Below are 22,882 nucleotides of genomic sequence, written 5' to 3'. Positions count from 1 at the left end.
GATTCTTAAGATGGGGAACAGAGAGACAGCTGGAGAGAGATGAAGTTGTCTTTTAAGGGCAATGTTCACTTGGATAAATCCTGGTTTATTATCAAAGGCTGTCATGTAGATGAAGAATTGAGAAGCTTGAGCTTTATGAGCTCAAGTTATGTATTTGTACAGAGGATGTGGATCATTATACTGGTAAATGTGCAGTCAATCAATGTGGTATCACACTTTTAAATCATCAATGTCATATTAATGTAAGCCATAACCTCCTTAAAACTTAAGTTCAATCTGTGATTTTATTCTCGAGGGAAACGAGCAGTGTTCCCATGGTTTGTGCGCAGCTCCGTTCAATTTCTTCTTAACATGCCTATAAGTGTGTGTGTGTGTAAGTTAATCCACTCCTTATGTGAATCACCATTGGCACATGCACTGATATTCCATTGCTTTCAGCCATGTACCTGAACAACGGTTGAGAAGATAAACATGACTGTTTGTTTTGTTTGGAGTTTTCTGACATTTTCAAATGGCTTGAAACAGTGATAAAACCCAGTAACAATAAGGCTTTTGACTTTTCTGCTTTCTCCGTCTTGATTGCCTTTTAACAGCTGCCTGGTTTTGGACCAACTACAGTCAAAAGAAAAGGGCCTCCAGACAGAGCAATTATGGTTTTATTTACCATGCCCGTTCCTACAGCTCTCCCTTTCTCTATGTTCCTTTTTTTTTCTCTCCACTTTGTGATCATTGATCAGATTAGAGAAAAGCACAGCTTCCTCACGCGGTTCATCTCACATAAAAACTTCACTGGTGAATGAAAACAGTGGATGCCAAACAATTAGGTGTAAAAAGACACTGTGGCATTACTGGAATCATTCACACAAACATTTGTGATTTCTTAATGAAACGAGGGCTTTATGTGCTGGGGGAAATCCATTCTGGCGTTCTTGTAAAACCCAATACTTAAGAAACATCTTATTACAGTGTAAAGAGAATATAAATCTTTTGCTTGATCTTGGAAACAGACGTTAGGCAGTCAATCAAATCCACCAAAATTGCATATGAAATGTGCTTAATGAAACATCCAAGAAAGGTCGTTGTAAAAGCTGACAGTGATAAGACTGAGCAGGAATGAAGTGTGTGAATAGAGATGAACTCAATGTTTGCTTTCCTTTTTACATTCAGGAACAGCCTACAGAATCCACCTTTGAAGTGGAGTGAAAAAGCTGTAGCCCAACAACAAACAAAGGGCACATTGTCTGAACCCGGCAGCTGACATGCAAAGCAGCAGAGCATTCACAGAATGCAAAACATGTTCATACGAACAATGGAGCCTCTGATCTGTCCATGTAAACTGTGCGTATGACTGACACATTTCAAAACTCAGGCACCTTTCAACAGTTTTGTTTTTAAGTCAAATTGGTGGCAACCACTTTGAGTCCCCATGCACGGGCATGTCTCATAATGAACTGCTGTGTTCGATGCATTGTTGCACTTAGTGAAACCTGGAACAGCTCTTTTAATGTACAAACGTACATTTTATATTGGGGGGGGGGGGATTCTGGTTTTACTCAGCAAAGTTATTTAGATAACTTGCATTCGGCACGGTCACGGTCAACTGCAATCTGGTTTTATTGCTGTGGGCATTTTCACTTACTGCCCTTGCTGTGATTATCATGTATCTCATAAAATACACTATATAAAATCAGTCTTTCCATGTGTAAAACTGTGTGACAGCTTCTGTACGCCACCAAGTGGTGGCCCAAAGGCTTTGTTAAAATCTACTTCCACTGCAGCATTTCAAACAACACACGTGAGCATAAACAATTAGTTTATTACAATTTTATATACAAAATAAAGTTGTAAATAACATATGAGCGCTGAGAGCTTAAAGAGGAGTTGATGTTAGCATAAATACAGACCTGACAAATATAACAGAGCATGTTTAACTCATGGTCTAAGAGGAATATCCATTTTGTTTTTAAATAAACGCATTGTATAAAGGATCCTGCATGTTTAAAAGGACAGTTCACATTTTTCAACATAAAATTTGTACATGAACATCATATTCTACAGATCCTGTGGATGGAAGTATCTCTGTGAGTTGGCAACTTGTATGACAGAAATGAACAGCAGAGAATGGAAACTGTTAACAAAAACACTTAAAATCCCAACACAGCAGTCAAAAAATTAATTGCTTCATCATTCCTTCGTTTCTGATGCTTCATTGTCCACTGAGGCCTCTGGCCTAAAGAAGGGTTTTAATGTCTGTCCAACAAGCTGCCATTTCAATGGGACATATCCAACGAAATCCGCAGATTGAGCTAATGTGTCTGAAGTCATATCAATACTAATACAAATAATTTATGGCAATAGAAATCTGAACTATCCCTTTAACATGGGAACAAAATGAAGTTATGGTTAAAGCTGCATGTTACATAAAAATATCAGTTTAAACTAACAACAGAGTACACTTGGGTAATATAACAAAAAATTCAAGCATTGGGTACCCCATCTTAAACCAGACTGCCTATATTGAAACCGACATTAATTTGGTCTTTTAAGGTAGTAGCACCACCAGAATAAAGACATATAAAGTTATAGATAGCATTCGTTAAAACTTGCAAATGTATTGAACATATGCTGCCAGATGAATTGATTAAGCTTTATTAAAAGATGTAAGTGCTGTAGTTATCCAAACTACCAACAAACAAGGCATGGGATTGAGAGCTCATGAACAATCACGTGTCAGCCTTTGGGTATTATAATTAGTTCAGACACTGTTGACCAGATTATCCTTTTCCTCCCTCTGTTTATCCACCGCTTGGTCCATAGCATCCAGAAACCTCTCAAGAGTCACTGTCGGTGTCTGCAGGCAAATAAACTACATTAAAAAACAATTTGACTCATCGCCTCCCCCCCGACTCTCTATGTAGAACAAAATGAAATGCTTACCTTTACAAACAGAGCATGGGCTAGAAATGGTAACTTTCTGAGTGCTCTTCCACTCAAACCTTTGCTTTTTCTGGAAACAAAAAGAAAAACAAATGCATTAGCCTCTGGCTGTTTCAGTTCTCACTGGCAATTGAATTTAGGATGAGAGCACAGAGGCGTTGTCATTTAGGTGCTATTGCATTATGGGAGGCTGTACTCACAGAGCAATGTTCCTCAGGCTCAGACTATGTTCGGACACCTCACTCTCTGCAAAGCCCATCGTCTCGAGCTCAAACATGGTAAACAGCTGCTGCCGGGGGTAGATGACCTGGCACTACACATATAAACACATCATGAAGTGCTGACATACGGGACATTCAAATGATTTTTGTACTGTTGCTGCTTATGAAGTAGAGATGCAAAAATGAATGGATTAGTTGTCAACTATTAAAATCAGTTGCCAACTAATTTGATAATTGGTTTGAGTAATTTTTAAAAAATCTCTAATTCCAGCTTCTTAACTGCGAATAGTTTTTTATGATAGTAAACTGAATATCTTTGGGTTGTGGACAAAACGAGCTATTTGAGGATGTGGGCTTTGGGACCATTAAAACAACATGAATTGGGGGGGTCCTCCCCCAGAACATTTTGAGCATAAAACACTTAATTTCCTGCATTAAGGGGACATTCTCTGTTCTGCCTTTCCTACATCAATTTATGATGGAAATGTTTTTATTTATGTAAAGGGAAACTTCAGGTGGCAGTTGACAATTCAAAATCTATAAGTATTACAGAATCTAATACAGTGCAGCTCTTGGTCATTCTGTGTGACATATGTTTCTCCTGTAGATCAACTATTCTCATATAATATCATCCCTGCTGAATTAGCACACATGCAGGCATGATTTAGTCTTCCCTCTTTTGTCATGTTCAGAGGGAGAGAACGTAAAATAAACTGTGACATGAAGTTGTTAAAGTTACTGACTGGTGCTGCACATTTTGAGGTCTTTTTATAATCAGTAGCTTGTTTATTCTTGCTTAAAAAATAAACAAGTGCAAATAAACCTTTCTCAAAGCACTTTCATTGGTTCTTTACCATTTCATGTTGCAAGCTATTTTTCAAAGCATTTTTAACAAATGCTTTCAAAAAGTGACGGGGACATGTCATGTAAATAACAAATATGCTGACACGTTTTATCCTGTTGAGGTTAGCCTACATTACATCCAGGTTGCTGCCACTGCTCTGAACAATTAGCTTAGCTCACATTACTGGTTAATAAAAGTGGCAACATTACTGTATCTGACAGGACAGTAAACATTGTAAGCTAGTTTACTTCAGGCTTGCTTTCCATACAATCATCATACCCACAAAGTAAGCACCAAAGTTTGGACATGGAAGACTTGTGTAGTATTCTGTTCTGTCACCTTCATCAGCTCCTCCAGGCAGGAGAGGTAGATGTTGTAGATGCCCTTCTCAGATGGAGGTCCGATGTACTGCTTGATGTCAGCTCTGTCCACAAACGCCAAGTCTATCTTTTCTGTCACGTTGGAGGTCGTCAGGATCACAACATTGGAATGTCTGAAATATGAAAGCCGAAGTCAAAGCGAAACAAATTTGTGTAAATATGACAAAATAAAAGTCTGATGAAAGGATTTTCCAGTGAAAACTATTTAAGAGTGACTGTAAGAATGCAAAACTCAGGCTTCTGGTGTCTTAATGCTATAAGAGATAGGTTTTAAAGCAGTGCTTCCTGACCGTTTGATCTGGTCCAGCTGAGTTAGAACAGAGTTGACCACTCGGATGGCATCGGAGGGCTCTGTTCCCGCCTGGCAGGCATTCCTAGCTGCTGTCAGACTCTCCACCTGCACACCATAAAACAGGTGCACAAAAGGAACAGTCTTAATTACAACAGACAAAGTCCTAAAAAAGTCCTGCTTTATGTATTATATCATCAAGCACATCAATGAGGGAATGTACTCAATGAATGAATTTCAGGGGGCAAGATAAGACCAATTCCAATATCAATTTAGTTTCAAAGAAGCTGCTTTTTTACCTCATCAATCAGAACAAAAACAAGAGCATCTTTGTCATCAATCAGTTGTTGGATCTTTTGAAACATCTTCGTGACCAGCTTACCGCTCTGTAACAAAGAGGCATGATTAGAGACCAAAATAATATCCATTTCAGCCTCCAACTGAACATTTTAACATAAAAAAAAGAGCCAGGTGTACCTCTGAGAACCACTTTGAGAACAAGCTGTGGCTGTTTATCTCGACAAATTGCCCATAAGAATACCTGCAGGGAGAGGAGTGTAGTTTCAAATGAAAAGAGCAGGTGTAGTTACTGCTGAAGCAGTTTCACTAGAATGAGGATTGTCTCACCGACTTGACAGTCTGATTGACAGCTTCTGGGCAAGAGCTTTGCACAGTGATGTCTTCCCTGTGCCCGGAGGTCCTGAATGTGGGCATACACAAAGTAATAAATCAGTTAGTTTAGGCAATTAATCTCTGACACAACATCAACCAAAAAAAATTAAAGCGATTCCTCATTAGTTATTTACCGTGAAGCAGCACAACACGGTTCCATGATATCAGGTTGCTGTCAACGTTTTTGTCTGAGAAGTAAATTGTCGTTGTAACATAATCCAGGAGCTGGAGGAAAATTAAAACAATGTTAAGTTTAGCAGCATGGAAAAAGTTATGCAATGATCTCCTAACTGCAACTATATTTTTTACCTGGGTTTTGACTCCACTCTCATACACTAGACTCTCCCAAATCCCATGGAATTCAGCTGTTAAAAACAAAAAGATGTCCCGTCATTTCATGAATGTTAGGAGGCAATAACATCTTCCACAGGGAAGAGAGGGTCTTTCAAGTGACACATGGCTCACCATGCTAATAGATACCTTTACATTAAGGCATGGCCCTGCCCTGTTTTCTCTTTTGATTTTGAAATACTTATTCATACTTTGAAATAGAGTGTCTCTGGATTGTTTCTGTTATGTGTTTAGGTATTAAGAACCTACCATTGGCTGGAATATTGTTCAGATTTTTTTCAACTTAAAAAAAATCAAGTCAAAATCAGTATTGGCCTCAAAGAGCCAATTATCAGTTGGGTTATAATTAATATTCTTAATATATTCCAAATATATTATCAAATTTTTAACCACAGGCGCCCCCTTGTGGTCTCGACAAGGTCATGCATGGTGACAAAGAGAGTAGCTGTGTATTTAGCCATATTCTGGTGAAAATATGACAGTTTGTAACATACTGAGCACAGCATCTCTTCTCTATGAAACCATTTACAATCACCTTTGAAGCCCACAGGGAGTGTGTTTCATACTCAAAAGACATTCTGGGGTGAGTATCACTGTGACACTGAGTAATATATTGCATGCCTAAATGATAACCGCTGGGTTAAGACTGTAGAATGATCGCTTCCTGTGTTAAGTTTTGCCTGGTTGGTTGGACTTCAACTGGAAATAAATCAAACTAAGAAAGCAAGACTTTTTCAACTTGATGTTCTATTCAAAGTGCCACAATGTCCAGTGTCACCTGCTGGCAGCAACCAGTGATTGGCTGCTGAAAGCTCCTCATCCTCCTCCAAGCTAAGCGTGCTGGGTCCATCCTCATTCAGAGTGAAGATGTGAACGGAAATGGTGCAACTCTTCAAATCAAGGGGCTGAGTGGGGAAAAAGTTTAATAAAAAAGAATAAATAAACAACCGCAAATCATTACTTCTTTATGGGGAAACCCCCCCACCAATGATATAGAGGTTTGAAAATATTACAAATAACAGACCTGTTTCACCATTTCCTCGAGATCAACTAGAGCCACAGATTCCACATGTTTCTGCAGGAAGTCTTCATCAAACTCTTTCCATCTGTAGTTTCCAAACAGCATGCTGTGGCGATTCAGTAGAGCCAGAACATGCATCCTCACCTCAGACAGTTTGGCTGTGCTGAAATATTAACAAGGATGTGAAATAAAGACAAAAGTACACAGAAAGGAAATTAAATAACTTTATCATTAGGATGATAACTGATGATTTTCCCCTTGTGATAGCTGATACGATATCAATACCAATATGAATATTGGTTTGTATTTTGAATAGAGTAGACTCTTTATACACTTTCCTAATGTATTATATTCACTGTATAATACAACAGTAAAATGTCACTCCCTTGAGGTTTTTGGTCAGTTAATCTGTGTTTGAGCATGTGTGTGTTTTCTGAGTTCGTGGTAGAATATGTGGTTTGACCTGGACTCACACTGGCATGCTTTGAACTACTCAACGAACCCACCTGTGAGATTTCACATGGACCTCCACATGGATGTTTAGTTTCTGGTTTCCCACCTCCATTCTGTCGCCCTCCATTCCTGCAAAAACTGTGGACATCAGATCAACATTCAAAGCTTTAAAAACAGCATTCCTCACATTTAGTAGTTAACTTAGATTATGTTCGGTCGGATACGTTTGCTTAACCAGACGGCACTTTTCCAATTTTGTTAGCTAAGAAACTTGGCGATGTTGCAGCTAGCTAGCACATCTGGCTAACATTCAGTGAAAGTAAGCAGTTTGCTAACGTTACATCGACACATCTGAAACCATACCTTACACCATGTACGTTATCAATCCTGATTACTTGCATCAACCAAAGCCCTGGTAGCCAAGAATCTATAGACGGTCCGCTGTGCTGTCAGAAAGCTGACAGAGACAGACTCGAATTCAGCGCGCTGATTTCTTACACCGGAAATACATCATTTGTTTTGGGGTTTCACATCCGCCTGCCGCTAGCCTGGTTGTTGCAAAGATTTGTTACAACCACAGTAACGCTAGCGACCACTGGAAACATTATTGGAATAAACAAAAGACTTCGGAGTACGGATATATGGGGAAGAAACACAAGAAACATAAGCCGGAGTGGAGAACAGTTGATGGTGACTGAGAGCACATTTTAATATGACTTACCGCGGCTCTTTTGTTCCAGCTGCCTATACGTTAGCTAGCTTAGCAGCGGATTTGATCGTTTTTTTATTGTAAAGAATTACCCTAATCTACCAATACGAAGCACATTCATCTGTTCTACTTGCTATAATGTTGGTATAATGTTCTGCTACAATCCTGATTTAATCCGTTTGTTATAATATATTACATATTTCTTGATTGTGTTTTTGTTTTGTGGTTGTGATAGTACGTTATATTATAGGTAATACTGCAAGTTAGTTATATCTGTTTTGTTTTATAATTTCGAAATTTCTTTGCTGTGTAATTACGTAACCGATTAAGCAAAAACACCAATTAAAGAATTACCTCTTAAAAAAACAGGAGAAAACAATACAACTCACTCAATATAATATCAGCTTCTCTGTCTTAAATATTTTTAAGACAGAGAAGCTACATCGACTCCTATTTATTGTAAGTAATATCAGACAACACTTACAGCATTCCCACATACTAAAGCCAACGTTATTGCACATCCTCAGCTATTCCTACTACAGCTTTTCACCTTGAACAATGATTTCTGTCTCCGTTATCCTGATTTCTTGATTGTTGTGGTTATAGACTATGAGGACAAGGCTCTCGAGAAGCCCCTGAAGCTTGTGCTCAAAGTTGGAGGAAGTGAGGTGACAGAGCTCTCTGGTTCGGGCCATGACTCCAGCTACTACGATGACAGATCAGACCACGAACGAGAACGGCACAAAGAGAAGAAGAAGAAGAAGAAGAAAAAGTCTGAAAAGGATAAAGACAAATATGTGGATGATGAGGACAGAAGACGGAGGAAGGTTCGTTTACAAAACAACATTCTACTTTATGGCATCTGTGTTTTTGCCACTATAAATGAAAAATTAATTCATCATCCTTTCATGCCATCATACAGGAGGAAAAGAGGAAGAAGAGAGAGCGAGAGCAGAATGAATCAGAGATGGCAGCTGCTACAGCTGCTACCAGTGCTGGTGTGCCTGTTGAACCTTTCACATTGCCCAAAAGTATAACTATTGGATTAGAGGTGAGTAAATTTAATCCTGAGGATATGACCAACAAATTCTTAATGATTTTGCTGGCAAGGGTTGATGATGGCGCCTTTGGTGTGAGAGACTCGGGTTCAATCCCCCATTGTGACCCATCCACCATTGTGTCCCTGAGCAAGACACTTAACCCCCAGTTGCTCCAGAGGTGTGCGACCTCTGACATGTATAGCAATTGTAAGTCGCTTTGGATAAAAGCGTCAGCTAAATGAAGAAATGTAAATGTCAGTCACTCACGTCATGATTTAATCTCATCAGCCGGAAGAGAAGAAGAAGAAGAAAGAGCGAGAGAGAGAGTTTGAGATGGAGCCTGAAGTGGACGAGTTTCACCCCAACGTGAAGGTGGAAGTAGAACAGCAAGGAGATAGACCAGTCAGATCATGCAGGACACAACAAGGTAACCTGTTTATGAGGAACACGTCAAACTTTTTTGGCAAACAAATGTTACATTTTATTTTAGCAGTTATTCAATCACAAATGTGTAAATTAATATTTGTATTTTTTTATGCCCAATGCAGAGAGTGAGTGCACTCCTCGTCAACAACTATTGGAGCACTTTTTGAGGCAGTTGCAGAGGTGAGAAAGAGGGATGCTAAGTGCTGCTTCCCCCGTAATGTCAGCCTTCTGTCCTTTTATTATTGCAGTGCTGCTCCTGAAGACATTTAACGAGATTGCAGTCGATGCTTTAAATAGTCCAAAAGACCAAGGGTTATTTAATCACTGATGGCATATTGCCATGAAATTTAATTTAAACACAGTTACACTCCCCACAAGATAAAACCTTTCTACTTTGGATGCATTCTGAGCTTTCTTTTTTACACCACCCACAAGTCAAAATGTCACCTTTGCATACAATTTGCATTTGTTATTTGCTCCATGCAACACCTACATGCTAAATATTGTAGGATGAAATAAACATTTCTGCCTCTTAACTGTTGTAGGCATTTATTATTGTAAGTGGAGCTGGGACATGAGCTTTTATCATACATAGAGTGAGTCCTGTTGTGGCAGAGAAGTTGTGTGTGACTTTGCAGATGTATTAGCCATAGATTGCTATCAACACAACATCTGACCAATCTTAAATCAGGCCACGTAACATGTATGATGTGGTCTAGTTCATCAAACCACAGCACAAGCAAGATCCATTCATAGTGATTATATTGACCTGACAGATGACGGCCTGATGGAAAGGGAACACTTGCACTCAGAAAGACCAGTCTGAACAAATGTAAATGTTGGTGCTGCACTGAAAAACACTAATGGTGCATCACTTGTCTTCCAGGAAAGACCCCCATGGATTTTTCTCATTTCCGGTAACGGATGCGATTGCTCCTGGTTACTCAATGATTATCAAACATCCGATGGACTTCAGCACCATGAAAGACAAGATTTTAAATAATGACTACAACACAGTTACAGAATTTAAGGTGAGGATACCTTTGTTGTGATGGTGAATATGTATTTCTTTTGGGAGTATTATAAAGTGTAAGACCCTCACACCTGTTTGAACACTTTTTGGGCTTAAGGCGGACTTTAAGCTGATGTGCGACAATGCCATGGTGTACAACCGACCAGAGACTGTCTATTACAAGGCTGCCAAGAAACTGCTTCATACAGGATTCAAGATGATGAGCAAGGTAATGAAGTCATTTTTTATGCTATGTCTTTGTTTTGTAACCCATCCATCTTATCGATTTTAGACCAACTTTGACCATGTTGGCTGTCTCGTGGTTTAATTTCATTTAAAAGTTTTTGTACTGAGCCAGTTCTGTTAGTGCTTCACTTGCCATTGTTTCAGCTTTTGATCATATCATTTTACAGGTAACCTATTATTACAGATAGGTATTTTGACTTCAGCTTAAATACTTACATGGAAAATATCAAATTGTCAGTGTACTATGTAAACATATAAACAATGGACAATTTGCTTTGTGTTGACCCTTATAAGAGAAAATCTACCCTGACACATATTCCAAAAATTTTACACTTTAGTTTTAATTTGTGAATTTCAGTAAGTTTGAGATTACGAGCAGACAGACTGCAGTAATGATGTCTGCTCCATTTACACTGAGTAATGGAATTTATTAAAAGCACTGACGCTTTCTCATTTCTAGCAGCTGAGCGGTATGAACCCGACATACAAATAAAACTAATTTGGATGCAGTATCCCAAACAAAGACAAGTCTGTCGTTAATGTCAGTTGACCAAGGGATTTAGAACAACACTGTAATCAATAACAACGTTCTGCTGTCCCTTTCTATTCCATTTCCGCTCTTATCTATACATTGCCAGTTAAGTGTTGCCCCTTTTTTTCCCGGCCCTTTGTACAGGAACGGCTGTTGGCTCTGAAGCGCAGCATGTCTTTCATGCAGGACATGGATTACACCCAGCAGGCAGCCATTTTGGGAGATGAAGACCTTGCAGCTGATTTACCTCCTCCAGAGATAATCCCTATCCCAGTGGAATCAGCCAAGAAGTCCAAGAAACAACCAGTCAAAGACATGAAGGAAGTCATCAGGTATTAATTATATGTGATGTCTAGATTAAATGTGACATTTTGTATACATTTAAGGAATGAAATGTAGTCTGAAAGGCTAGTAGGGAAGTCCTTAGTGTTTGATGTAATGTGATTCAGCACCCTGTCAGTATAATGATCCGGTCACTTCTGTTATTTCAGTTACTTGTATGAACCAGAGGGAAATGCTTGCAGCTTGACTGACAGCACAGCAGAGGAGCATGTCCTGGCACTCGTTGAGCATTCTGCAGATGAAGCTCGAGATCGAATCAACAGATACATGCCCAACTCCAAGGTTTTCCCAGTTTATTGTGCTCATTTTGAATACATTTATATTCATATACAATGTTTCTGCCTGCTGTTGCTGTGTTTTTTGACATAAAATGACAAAGTGGTAATAAGACTTCCATTTTCTCTGTTCTGTGGTTTCAGATGGGCTACTTGCGCAAAGAGCCAGACAATTCTCTTCTATATACTGTTGTAAATCAGCTTGATCCGGATGCAGAAGGTTTGTTACCACTGTGTTGTCTTTGAAACATCTTTTCAAAACCTATGTTCACTCAAGATCTGCACTACATTAGTATAATAAGTGATATCTAAAATCATCTTCGTTCTTTATTTTTTGCAGAAGAGGAGACTCATAAAGTGGACCTGAGTTCTCTGTCAAATAAGCTGCTGCCTGGATTAACAACCTTGGGTTTCAAAGATGACAGGAGACACAAAGGTATGTCATGAAGTGCACTTTTGTTGATTTAATTCATATTAGTCATTTTAAAGAGGTGGTATTATGGTTTTTGTCTTTTTCCCTCTCCTTTATTGAGTTATATATCTTTTTTGTGCATGTACTAGGTTTGCAAAGTGAAAAAGCCCAAAGTCCACCCCAAAGGGAGTTCCCATCTCCCACAGAAAACACTGCTCTGAACTGCATGAAAACAACTAGTTTGTAGGCCAGCCTTTACTTCCCTTTCTTGTGACATCACAATGAAAATACGTGTGATAATGCCTGCTGAGTGACTAGTCCGACACGCCCTCAAAAAACACTGGTGGAAAAACAGAGCTGCAGCACACCTCTCATCTCCCTTCCAAACACTTGTTACCCTCCAAGCAGTCAATGGACATGAAGTTGTTACTGTGATGTAGAGACAGAGCTCAGTTACAACTTTATGGATGAAAGATACTTTTGTTACAGATTAATAGCTCACCACTCTGAAACTCTTGCTCCAGTCCAAATTGCCAACCTGGTCAGCAACATGAAGCCTACAGCTGAATCGAAGCTGTTTACCTTCTTTTCGCTGACCCGCCTTTCTCTGCTTCTGATTGGCTAGTAGTCCTTAACTAGGAACTGCGCAAGTGCAACTCCCAACAAAGATCATTTAGAGACAAGATGTATCACTCCTTAGCTAAAACAAAGCCTTCAACACGCAGGGTGAAAAGAGGAGCTGCAGCAATGTGCAGTATGACAAAAAATATGGTGTTTTTTGAAAATTAAACCATGTAAACCTGTTCTGGTACAACCCCTAAATAGGATTTAGAACCTGAAAATGAGCATAATACCACCTCTGTAATGGTCCCATCCAATTAAAAACAATCAGTGGCTTATAAAAGGTGATGTTTTTTTCTTATTCTGTGTAGTAACGTTTCTGAGCAGTGCCTACAACATTCAGAGCCTTCAGAAGAACTCCATCTTTCCAGACCTGCTGTCTGATGAGGTGGACATGCTCTATTCAGCCTATGGAGATGACACAGGAGTTCAATGTGCTCTCAGGTAGGGGGGCTTTTCTGTCACAAGTTAAACTAAGATTTGAAATGATCTAGTCGAGGGAAAATTAGGTGCCCCCTTTTTCAGCCTGCAGTGTCTTCACTTTCACTCTCAGCATACAGGAGTTTGTCAAAGGCTGTGGAAGTGTCACAAAGCATTGGGTCGATGGGCTTCTGGACAAGATGACAGCAGGCGATCACATTAAAGCTGTCAGTCAAATCCGACAGGTATCTCACTTGCACTTGATATACAGCAATATCCGCTATTACACATTACTTCCATCATCCTCTCAGCCTCCAGGGCTGTCTTGACTAATTCTACCACAGCCTGGTTTCTCTGATGTAGGCCTGCTATGCGTATGATGCTTATTTTACATTTCAGAAAAGAAACATGATGCTGAAACCCGATGAAACCAAGTCCAACATCTGTGACATGCAGGTATGCTTTGGTTTGTTCAAAGTGACGGTACATTTAAAAAGTTTCTCGACTGTCTGATTGACACTGTGTATTTTTGTGCAGATGGCAGATGGCAGTGGCCTGGGAGAGAGTGGCTCAGTCCTGGACTTTATGTCAATGAAGAACTATCCTGATATGTCTCTGGACATATCCATGCTAAACTCATTAGGTGAGTATCCCCATCAAAACTCTTGAGTGGCTGCATTTGCATGTGCACCAGTAAACCAGTCATAAGCTAATTAAGGTAGTAAGATGAGTAAGGTGGAGTCCATGTAAACGCTTAACTTGCATTACATTAATGTGATGAGGCTCATAGGAAGTGTACTGAGAGTGAGCTATGTGGAGTCTCATTATTGAAGGGATAATGTCCATGTAAACACCCTAATCCTATTAAAACTCTCAGGCAGAGTTTTTAGTACATTTTGAAACGCACACAGCAGTCAAACTAATTGATGGACGCATGACAAAAATATTGGATATTTGGTAAAATGGTAGTAGTGACCATCTTTCTCTGAGAAAACATCTCTGTAATGCTCTACTATCCTAAGGCTTGTATAAACTGACCAGGTCAAAAAACACCTGTATTACAGTGATCTGTCATTATGCTACTGTGGTACACTATTGTTGCTGTCTTTGTGCACATATTCCTAGTATAACATTAATTAAATAGTATTTAATTTTCTTCCCCCTTTCTTCATCAGGTAAAACAGTGAAGAAAGAGCCGGGGAATGAGGAGGGCCAGCAGCACTTTGACGATGCAGACAAACTCATGCAGGAGTTCCAGGAGGCTCAGGTGGACAGAGTTGGCTCCAGACCCTCGTCCAACCTGTCCTCCCTCTCTAATGCCTCAGAAAGGGACCAGCACCACTTAGGTAACTGCAATACGAGTGATACATAAAAGGAAGTGCTTAGAATGGAGCACTATCTTTGCTTTTTAGTTATAATGTATTGTTTTTGTTTTATTGAGCATTATATTATTGTCATCAGAATGAAAACAAGCTATTTTACAATGTTGCTCAACTTATTGGTAAATATCGAATAAATGTTACACCTCCACTTTCCATGGTTTTTCACAGAATAGTAACACTAGTGCGACAACATAAGAAGCCTTTTTTTTTATCCACAGGGAGCCCATCACACCTGGGCGTTGGCGACCAGTCTGAAATGGTTCATGATCCCTACGAGTTCCTGCAGTCTCCGGAACCAGAGAGCACAGCCAACAGCTGACCACACACACTGCCATTTTGTTATCCTGGTGTTAACACCACTGGGTACTCAGCCTTGGACTATTTAAACACTGTGGAGACGGAGGGATCCTCTGACCTGTTTAAAGACTGAACATGAATTGTACAGACTGTTTGTAGTGTAACTGTATGGTTTTTGTAAGAGTGCAACACTTTAAAAATAAAGGCTTGCACCTGTATTGATAAATGTGTGTGGTTCAATAAGCAACTGAAAAAGTATTATCCACTTCATTACACATACTGTGGAAGCAGCTGTTAAATGAAGGAACTGTCTACCAGTTATGTTTGTCCAAATTTAGTGCAATTGCCGTTAAAGGGTGTTGCAAGATCGTTCAGCTGCAGTAAAGATGCACTGCTGAGTCATCAGATTTGTAAACTGTAGTTTACTGTTGTAGAATGTAACCTGAAGACACAATAGGGAAGTGAGAATAAAACAATATGCATGCAGTGTACATTAACATTATGTTTAGTGTTACATGAGAAGCTTAAGATCAAAGTAGGGCTTTAGTTTGAAAGCAGAAGTGTTGAGCTTTTCTCTGTGTTTGCAGTTCCCTTTTGATCTCAAAAGGAAAAGAACACTAGCTTTGAGGAGCTTGTATCAAACAGGGCACCAAAGAAAGTCTAGCACAGACTGTGCGTTTGATAGGCAAGCTACACGCATACCCATTCAATCAGAGAAGGGCCACAATAAAGAGCTGGGTATCCTGAAGAGAGCTGTAGTGCCCATGCGCAGAAGGGCAGTTTCCATAGCGCTGCGACGACATGCTGAGTGAGTTGATTCTTCAACTTCTGCCTCACGTCTCTCGGTGACACAGCTCCAAGGACATAGGAGCATTTTCTCCATGTTAAAGGTTGCCTTTTTAACTGGCTCGCGTTGTTCTTCCGATGTGTTTGTTCATCATGTGATTTTTACTTACTGAATCACCTGTCAGGCTGACAAACTATGGGATATCAAGTGGTGGAAATCACCGTCTGTATTTGAACAAGAGCACAATTGTTTTAATTTTATGGTTGCTGCCTTTCACTTGCAAAAGTAAGTAATTCTACGTGCTGTAAAACTAATGTCATGGGTTAACTTATTATGACTTTCTTGTTTATTTGAAGTGAGCTAAGGCAAACAACCTTTAAATTAACGTTTGCTAGCAGCTTTAGTTTTGAGGCAAAACAGAGGCTACAGAACTCACCGTCAGAAACAACAGACGTTTAATAGCTGTTAACGTTACTTGGCAACTAGCTTAAAATTTAATGGGTCTAATGCAGTGATGATTTAAAAAAATAAGCATTATTAATTGTCTTCTTGTTTTAAAGCAGACAAACTGTTGATTCCTTCCAGGTTTGTGGCTAATTTGTAGACTTTTAGCGCTGTCTGTGTGTTAAATCAGCTTTAAAGCCAAGGGCAAAACATGTGATTGTAAGGCCTGTTACAACGAGAGGGGTGTTGCTTTTTGTGTACTCTGGATCAGCTGTTTTCTCTATGTGGCAATATCCTCCTTGTTATATGTGGTGGTGCTATTGTCATTTGTGAGGATGATGAGGCACCTTCTGCTGCCTCTGTCACACAATAGGCTACACACAGTTTATTAAGTAACTAAAACTAATGCATGTTTTAAAAAACAGCTTATTAATAAATCCTACCTTCATTAAGGTTATAATGTTAAGTTTGTATTGAAACTGCTTAGAAAGGTGTTGAATCTGCTGTTTAGTCATTTTGGAGGCTTTAGTTAGTAGTTCTGTTGAATTGTATTCCTGAGGGGTGTTTCTGATATTTTGTCCACCTCATTTATACCAGAGAGCTTAAACTAATGCTCCTGTATTAGGTCTACAGCTGCCTATGTTTTAGGTACACCTACCTGAAACAAAGTGTAGGCCCATAATGGGCAAACAGTCACTATCATTATGCTCAACTAATTTTCTTATCTCATTTTCCCAGCAAATGCAGCCATACTGTGCAGGAGCTAGACTTGTGTGCACATGGATGTTTGAAGCTTTTTCTCAAATGAATGTGTCTATTTTCCTCGTGCGCTGTCTAGATGAAGTGCTTCAATCAAAGGCTGAGGCGTACATCTCCCATGCGCAGCAGCGGTGGAAATGAGCTGGTCCCCTCCAAGCCTCCCAGGATGAACGGATGGTCGTGGCCCCCTCAGGCTTTCCAAGTGTTTGGCTGGCTGTTGTACAGCTACCTCGCCATAGTCAGCTTCGGCATCTATATCCCTCTTCTGCCGCTGCCGTGGAAACATGTGGTCTATGCTGTATCCTAACACGCAGCTGAAACCTTGCTGTCATTTTAGCCGACTGCTAAGTGTGAAGCAATGGGTATTTCAGATTTTAATATGGAGCAAACATTAGCCTACGTTACTGTTTTATTTGGGCTGCTGGACAAGACAAGGATTTTGTTGTGTGGTCGGTCTATATGGGCTACAGTCACACCAGACGTGACTGTTTCTGTTTCTCTGGTCTCTATGAACCCCAAAAGACATAATCAGTGGTGTTTTTGTCACATGTAGAATGCTGCATGATGTCAACACTGTTTTATTTAACTGAAGCTTCACTCAGCCATGACAACAGTTGATTTCTTCAGAACTGACTTTCTGACACAAAAGATCCACTTGTGTGGAACAGTCTACAGTTTCTTCTTCATGTATAATTGTGGTTTTTACTATAATGCACTTTTTGCACATGTATCACATATGGCAGTATTTTTCCAATATTATTACTATTTTCCTTTACTCTTGTCATGTACAGCTGATGGCCGTAGCATTTATTGTACACCTTTTCACCCATATTGCTGCTGTGACTATAGATCCAGCAGATTCTGGTGTGAGAGCCAAACAGTGCTATTCCAGTCCAATGCCGCTTTTTGACCGGACAAAGCAACCCCATGTCATCCAGGACCAACAGTGTTATCTATGTGATGTCAAAGTGTATGTATCTAAAGCAGTAGTTTCTAATGTGATTTTGCTCTTTTAAGTAAATAGAGATGTTGTTAACATTTTACAATACGGTACACCAGCGGATCCCAAACTTTTTAGGCAGCACACCCTCTTCTACATTGCACCCCCAATCCTCCCCACCTTAAAAAAATCAGCAACATAGCTTTTTTCAAGCCCATATAAAGGAAATATACAAAGGACAATTTTAAGTTTCATGTTTTTATTTCATTAAAAATCCCACGTGAAAAAGTATTGTAGTTATTACACCATTATACCAGCATAAATTGTTTCCTTTCGTGCACCCCCTAGAGGCAGCTTAAGCACCCCAAGAGGTGTGTGCACCACACTTCAATCCCTGCAGTATTAGCGAAGGAACGAGTGAGTAACGAATCAGTAACAACCTGATAATTAATTAATCGTTAATAAGGCGTTCCTGAATATCTCAGAATCAAGGACTGTATAGATGATAATGGGGAGTTACTAGAGAACAGACTGAGATATACTGATGAATCATATCATAATGATTAAGCCTAGTTCATAAATATCTGTGAATCGACATACTGACCACTCTCTTCATGAGCCGTTCCTTATATAACTCTGAATCAGCCACCGAGGGGCACAAAACTAGTAACGACTCATGACTTACTCGTTAGTTAGTCATTAGTTACTTTTTTTGTCCCCCCCCTAAGTAAAGTTATACATTATACTGAGTAGTTGCTAAGTAATCAATGAGGTAATTCAAGGGACTACTTTATACACTCACCTAAAGGATTATTAGGAACACCATACTAATACTGTGTTTGACCCCCTTTCGCCTTCAGAACTGCCTTAATTCTACGTGGCATTGATTCAACAAGGTGCTGAAAGCATTCTTTAGAAATGTTGGCCCATATTGATAGGATAGCATCTTTCAGTTGATGGAGATTTGTGGGATGCACATCCAGGGCACGAAGCTCCCGTTCCACCACATCCCAAAGATGCTCTATTGGGTTGAGATCTGGTGACTGTGGGGGCCATTTTAGTACAGTGAACTCATTGTCATGTTCAAGAAACCAATTTGAAATGATTCGAGCTTTGTGACATGGTGCATTATCCTGCTGGAAGTAGCCATCAGAGGATGGGTACATGGTGGCCATAAAGGGATGGACATGGTCAGAAACAATGCTCAGGTAGGCCGTGGCATTTAAATGATGCCCAATTGGCACTAAGGGGCCTAAAGTGTGCCAAGAAAACATCCCCCACACCATTACACCACCACCACCAGCCTGCACAGTGGTAACAAGGCATGATAGATCCATATTCTCATTCTGTTTACGCCAAATTCTGACTTTACCATCTGAATGTCTCAACAGAAATTGAGACTCATCAGACCAGGCAACATTTTTCCAGTCTGCAACTGTCCAATTTTGGTGAGCTCTTGCAAATTGTATCCTCTTTTTCCTATTTGTAGTGGAGATGAGTGGTACCCGGTGGGGTCTTCTGCTATTGTAGCCCATCCGCCTCAAGGTTGTGCGTGTTGTGGCTTCACAAATGCTTTGCTGCATACCTCGGTTGTAACGAGTGGTTATTTCAGTCAAAGTTGCTCTTCTATCAGCTTGAATCAGTCTGCCCATTCTCCTCTGACCTCTCGCATCAACAAGGCATTATCGCCCACAGGACTGCCGCATACTGGATGTTTTTCCCTTTTCACACCATTCTTTGTAAACCCTAGAAATGGTTGTGCGTGAAAATCCCAGTAACTGAGCAGATTGTGAAATACTCAGACCGGCCCGTCTGGCACCAACAACCATGCCACGCTCAAAATTGCTTAAATCACTTTTCTTTCCCATTCTGACATTCAGTTTGGAGTTCAGGAGATTGTCTTGATCAGGACCACACCCCTAAATGCATTGAAGCAACTGCCTTGTGATTGGTTGATTAGATAATTTCATTAATGAGAAACTGAACAGGTGTTCCTAATAATCCTTTAGGTGAGTGTATTAATTATCAGATAACTTTGGTAACTACTCACAGTTCTGTGTACCATATTGTAAAGTATTATCAAAATACCATTTGGCAATCATGGAAAAGTTGTGTTTAAAGATGTTAACATAATCAATCTTCATGTAGAGGCCCCAAAGTTAAACACTGTGGTGTTTGCAACAAGTGTGTGGAAGACTTTGATCACCATTGCAAATGGCTGAATACCTGCGTGGGTGGTAGAAACTATTGGTAAGTTGTGGATGAGTTAGTGTACTCTCTGTATCTGACTTCATGGTCAAATAAAATGTGAAACATAAATATAAATTAACATCAGGTTTGGTCTGTTGCCTTCAGGTGCTTCTTTGTGGCACTGTCCTCTGCTACACTAGGTGTCTTCCTGCTTGTTGCCGTCATCTTGTTCATATTTATTCAGCATTACCTGGATCGGAACAGTCTCCGGACCTCCCCACAGTTCGACAGTGAGTCAACATTATATTGATCTTTATCTGACTCAATAGAAAGCAAAACAGCTTTGGTGATATTTATGTTTATTGCATCATTAAAAGCTGTATGTGTGTTGTCCTCCTTTTTGTTCTGTCTTTCTAAAGGTATGCTAGCGAATGACACCTGGCTGATATTTTTACCCTCAGCTCCCATAAAGACTAGTTCAGCTGGTCTCCTTACAGTAGCCTTCGTTACAGCCGTACTGAGCGTCACCTGCCTGCTGCTGCTCGGTCATCTGCTGATTTTTCACTTGTACCTCAGTGAGTCACAATCTCCAAGACAGACATTTGATAGGACTCTTTCCGCCTCAGCCAGTCGTTAATGCTCACCACTTTCACCACTGGTGTTTGTTCTCCTCTTGGTTTTGCAGTTTATAAAGGCATAAGCACTTTTGATTATGTCAAAATCCAGCGCCAAAAAGACTCCAGGATCCGAGACACTCCACATGATGTGAAACTCAATGGCAAGGCCCCACAGGTGAGACCTGTCTCCGCCTCTCATTGTCGTTCACTTGTTCATTCTGTCATGTGTAAAATACCTTTTTTTCCTCTTTAAAAGAATAAAGAGAGCTCAGTTGACTGTGAGCCAGCATTATCACAGAGTTCAAGGTAAAACTAATTCCTTACACTTCTTGTTATACTATTAATAAAACAAATTGTGTAGATAATGATAATTAATACCTCTGTGATTTTCCTGCAGCATCTGCAAATTTGACAATAAATGCCCGCTCACCAGCCGACTCTCAGAGTCCATTTGCACTGAGGTAAGCATGTCTACTGATATCTCCTTTAATTGATTTTACATGCATCAACATATTGCATTAAAATCTCTTTTGGTCTAGTTGAAAAACTTCAAGAAATCAGCAGAAAATGAGAACAGCTTCCATTATGGCACAGAAAATCTTACAGAGAACACGGCAAGTAAGTATTTGACTGCACTTATCACTATTTTTCACCTTTCTTTTTTGTCGACCTCCATTTACAGAAGTAGCAAAAGTATTAGAAATGATATAATACAATAAATACAACACCACCCTTGACCATGCATTTTGTAGAATACTTATCTCTTCTTGTTTCCTGTCTGAAAGGGGAAATATCTATGAGCGACATCAAAAGTCGGAAGCCTGCCACAGATGATGAGGCTCAAAGCGGCAGTTTGAAGTCTGGTGACTGTGTTCCTGGAGTGCCCGACCCTCTGTGCGGCTCAGCTAGGATCGCAGATGATACTTAACATTTGATGTCTACATGGTAGTTAATCAGAATATGCTGCTCTGAGGAACTATTTGTTATGAATATATGCTTCATAAAACTGAGTTACTCAACCATGGATCATTGTTGATGAGAACAAAGGATGTTTTGGACTTGACACACAGTTTGAAACAAATCATAGAACAGTTTTTTTCCTGTCACCATGTTCCTTTTTATCTACACTATGTGTTTTTATGACAACGGTTGAATTATGTAAAGCATTGTTTTATCAAACTGGCTTGTATAAAGAGTCAAAGTCCAACCCCACTTTCAGGTTAGCCTCTGTTTTACTATGGATGGATGGAAGGAAGGGCGGACGGACAGATATAGATAGACAGATAGATATTGGCATCTTTCTGAAAAGCTGAAACATGATGAGTGTTTACTGCTCATATTCTAAGCCAATTGGGTATCCAGCACAGTACTGACAGTAACATCTGAGCATCTTTGAAGTACTGGACCAGATAATAGCTTCAAAAGGAGACAGCACCTCAGCTCTCTATTGCTGTTTTAACTGTTGATGTTTTCTTCTTTACCCTGCTTGGCCACATAGTGGCACTATTGAGTCACACCACCTCAAGCTTCTACAAGTATTACATTTACATTTACTCATTTAGCTGATGCTTTTATCCAAAGCAACTTAAAATTGCTGTTTATATCAGAGGTTGCACGCTCATGGAGCAACTAGGGGTTAAGTGTCTTGCTCAGGTGCACATTGGTGGCCACACACAAGGCATGTGTCATCAACAATGTGCAATTGTGCTGGGCTAAAGATAAAGCACTGAAGAGGGTCTTTGTAGATGGAAATCCACACAAGGCCCTGTGTGTTGATGTATTTCATGCAAGATGGAAAAACCACTCAATGCAATCAGTGCAAGAGGCTACATTTAGGGAAGGGTTGACGTAGTTCAAACTATTTCTCACCTAAAAACATATTTTCAGTTAAATAAAATGGATATCCAGGTGTCTACAGGGGAACCACAACAAATTATTAGGCATAGCAGACCTATTCAGTAGGCCTACAAGAAAGGGATAAGAAAAATGGAGGTAGATTTCATTCTGCCACAGAAAATGGCATAGAAGAAGAGCGTGCCTGAAGCATGCATAACATATAAACAAGCAATATGGCAATAGAGCAATATTATGGCCATGGCCAAATTAAGTGGGCAAGATCACAAGTGTTATATTGGGCAGTGTAGATTTATAAGATCAGAATTTGAAGGATAGTCTGAAGAAAATAAAGATGGTGGTGCACAATTATAGCTCATCTTCCACTGTGTTACTGCCTTTGTTGCCACCACAGCTTGTTTACCAGCTT

At 39.8% G+C, this 22,882-nt stretch overlaps 3 protein-coding genes across 6 annotated transcripts; 2 read left to right on the top strand and 1 right to left on the bottom strand.

The window, feature by feature from the left end:
* Positions 1–1,799: 1,799 nt before the first annotated feature.
* On the bottom strand, positions 1,800–7,673 carry trip13 (thyroid hormone receptor interactor 13). Of its 2 annotated transcripts, none has more exons than XM_038711624.1 (14): positions 7,532–7,673; positions 7,222–7,306; positions 6,719–6,878; positions 6,473–6,599; positions 5,653–5,708; positions 5,478–5,568; positions 5,299–5,371; positions 5,149–5,212; positions 4,971–5,057; positions 4,673–4,779; positions 4,342–4,495; positions 3,138–3,250; positions 2,938–3,007; positions 1,800–2,851 (listed from the first exon to the last, which is right to left on the bottom strand). In XM_038711624.1, exons 2-14 carry the CDS (start codon positions 7,293–7,295, stop codon positions 2,756–2,758), a joined length of 1,272 nt encoding a protein of 423 aa, XP_038567552.1. In that variant the 5' UTR covers positions 7,296–7,306; positions 7,532–7,673; the 3' UTR covers positions 1,800–2,755. The 2 variants fall into 2 exon arrangements, with proteins under 2 accessions (XP_038567552.1, XP_038567553.1); XM_038711625.1 differs by having other exon boundaries at positions 7,222–7,297; positions 7,532–7,658.
* Positions 7,674–7,700: 27 nt separating this feature from the next.
* Positions 7,701–15,108, top strand: brd9 (bromodomain containing 9). The gene is made up of 17 exons (XM_038711623.1): positions 7,701–7,858; positions 8,484–8,704; positions 8,800–8,928; positions 9,206–9,344; positions 9,466–9,523; positions 10,230–10,374; positions 10,474–10,584; positions 11,278–11,465; positions 11,625–11,757; positions 11,895–11,970; positions 12,091–12,186; positions 13,095–13,227; positions 13,337–13,448; positions 13,603–13,659; positions 13,741–13,846; positions 14,379–14,549; positions 14,804–15,108. Exons 1-17 carry the CDS (start codon positions 7,810–7,812, stop codon positions 14,902–14,904), a joined length of 2,025 nt encoding a protein of 674 aa, XP_038567551.1. The 5' UTR covers positions 7,701–7,809; the 3' UTR covers positions 14,905–15,108.
* A 391-nt stretch (positions 15,109–15,499) lies between these two features.
* Positions 15,500–21,831, top strand: zdhhc11 (zinc finger DHHC-type containing 11). 3 transcript variants are annotated; one of them, XM_038711620.1, is made up of 11 exons: positions 15,500–15,772; positions 16,952–17,170; positions 17,664–17,842; positions 19,961–20,062; positions 20,168–20,292; positions 20,422–20,577; positions 20,688–20,794; positions 20,876–20,925; positions 21,017–21,080; positions 21,159–21,237; positions 21,405–21,831. In XM_038711620.1, the coding sequence occupies exons 1-11, from the start codon at positions 15,764–15,766 to the stop codon at positions 21,545–21,547; spliced, it is 1,233 nt and encodes a 410-aa protein (XP_038567548.1). In that variant the 5' UTR covers positions 15,500–15,763; the 3' UTR covers positions 21,548–21,831. The 3 variants fall into 3 exon arrangements, with proteins under 3 accessions (XP_038567548.1, XP_038567550.1, XP_038567549.1); XM_038711622.1 differs by having other exon boundaries at positions 15,501–15,690; XM_038711621.1 differs by having other exon boundaries at positions 15,706–15,954.
* The last annotated feature ends 1,051 nt before the right edge of the window (positions 21,832–22,882 follow it).

Source organism: Micropterus salmoides, unplaced genomic scaffold (assembly GCF_014851395.1).
Source record: "Micropterus salmoides isolate LMB-PRFRI ecotype aquatic unplaced genomic scaffold, ASM1485139v1 Ms_hic_scaffold_11, whole genome shotgun sequence".
Taxonomy (NCBI): Eukaryota; Metazoa; Chordata; class Actinopteri; order Centrarchiformes; family Centrarchidae; genus Micropterus; species Micropterus salmoides.
The sequence above is the reverse complement of the archived record's forward strand: the minus strand, read 5'-3'. Positions and strand labels throughout refer to the sequence as shown.

Bases quoted from the DNA above. Each gene is read 5' to 3' on its own strand.
- trip13 (XM_038711624.1), bottom strand. From the start codon at position 7,295: ATGGAGGGCGACAGAATGGAGGTGGGAAACCAGAAACTAAACATCCAT. The intron at 5,372-5,477 runs GTAAATAACTAA...GCCCACATTCAG, and splicing joins CCGTGTTGTGCTGCTTCACG to GACCTCCGGGCACAGGGAAG. The intron at 3,008-3,137 runs GTGAGTACAGCC...TTTTGTTTCCAG, and splicing joins AGCCTGAGGAACATTGCTCT to AAAAAGCAAAGGTTTGAGTG.
- brd9 (XM_038711623.1), top strand. From the start codon at position 7,810: ATGGGGAAGAAACACAAGAAACATAAGCCGGAGTGGAGAACAGTTGAT. The intron at 9,524-10,229 runs GTGAGAAAGAGG...CTTGTCTTCCAG, and splicing joins TTTTTGAGGCAGTTGCAGAG to GAAAGACCCCCATGGATTTT. The intron at 11,971-12,090 runs GTTTGTTACCAC...TATTTTTTGCAG, and splicing joins GCTTGATCCGGATGCAGAAG to AAGAGGAGACTCATAAAGTG.
- zdhhc11 (XM_038711620.1), top strand. The intron at 20,293-20,421 runs GTGAGTCAACAT...GTCTTTCTAAAG, and splicing joins GACCTCCCCACAGTTCGACA to GTATGCTAGCGAATGACACC. The intron at 20,926-21,016 runs GTAAAACTAATT...ATTTTCCTGCAG, and splicing joins GCATTATCACAGAGTTCAAG to CATCTGCAAATTTGACAATA.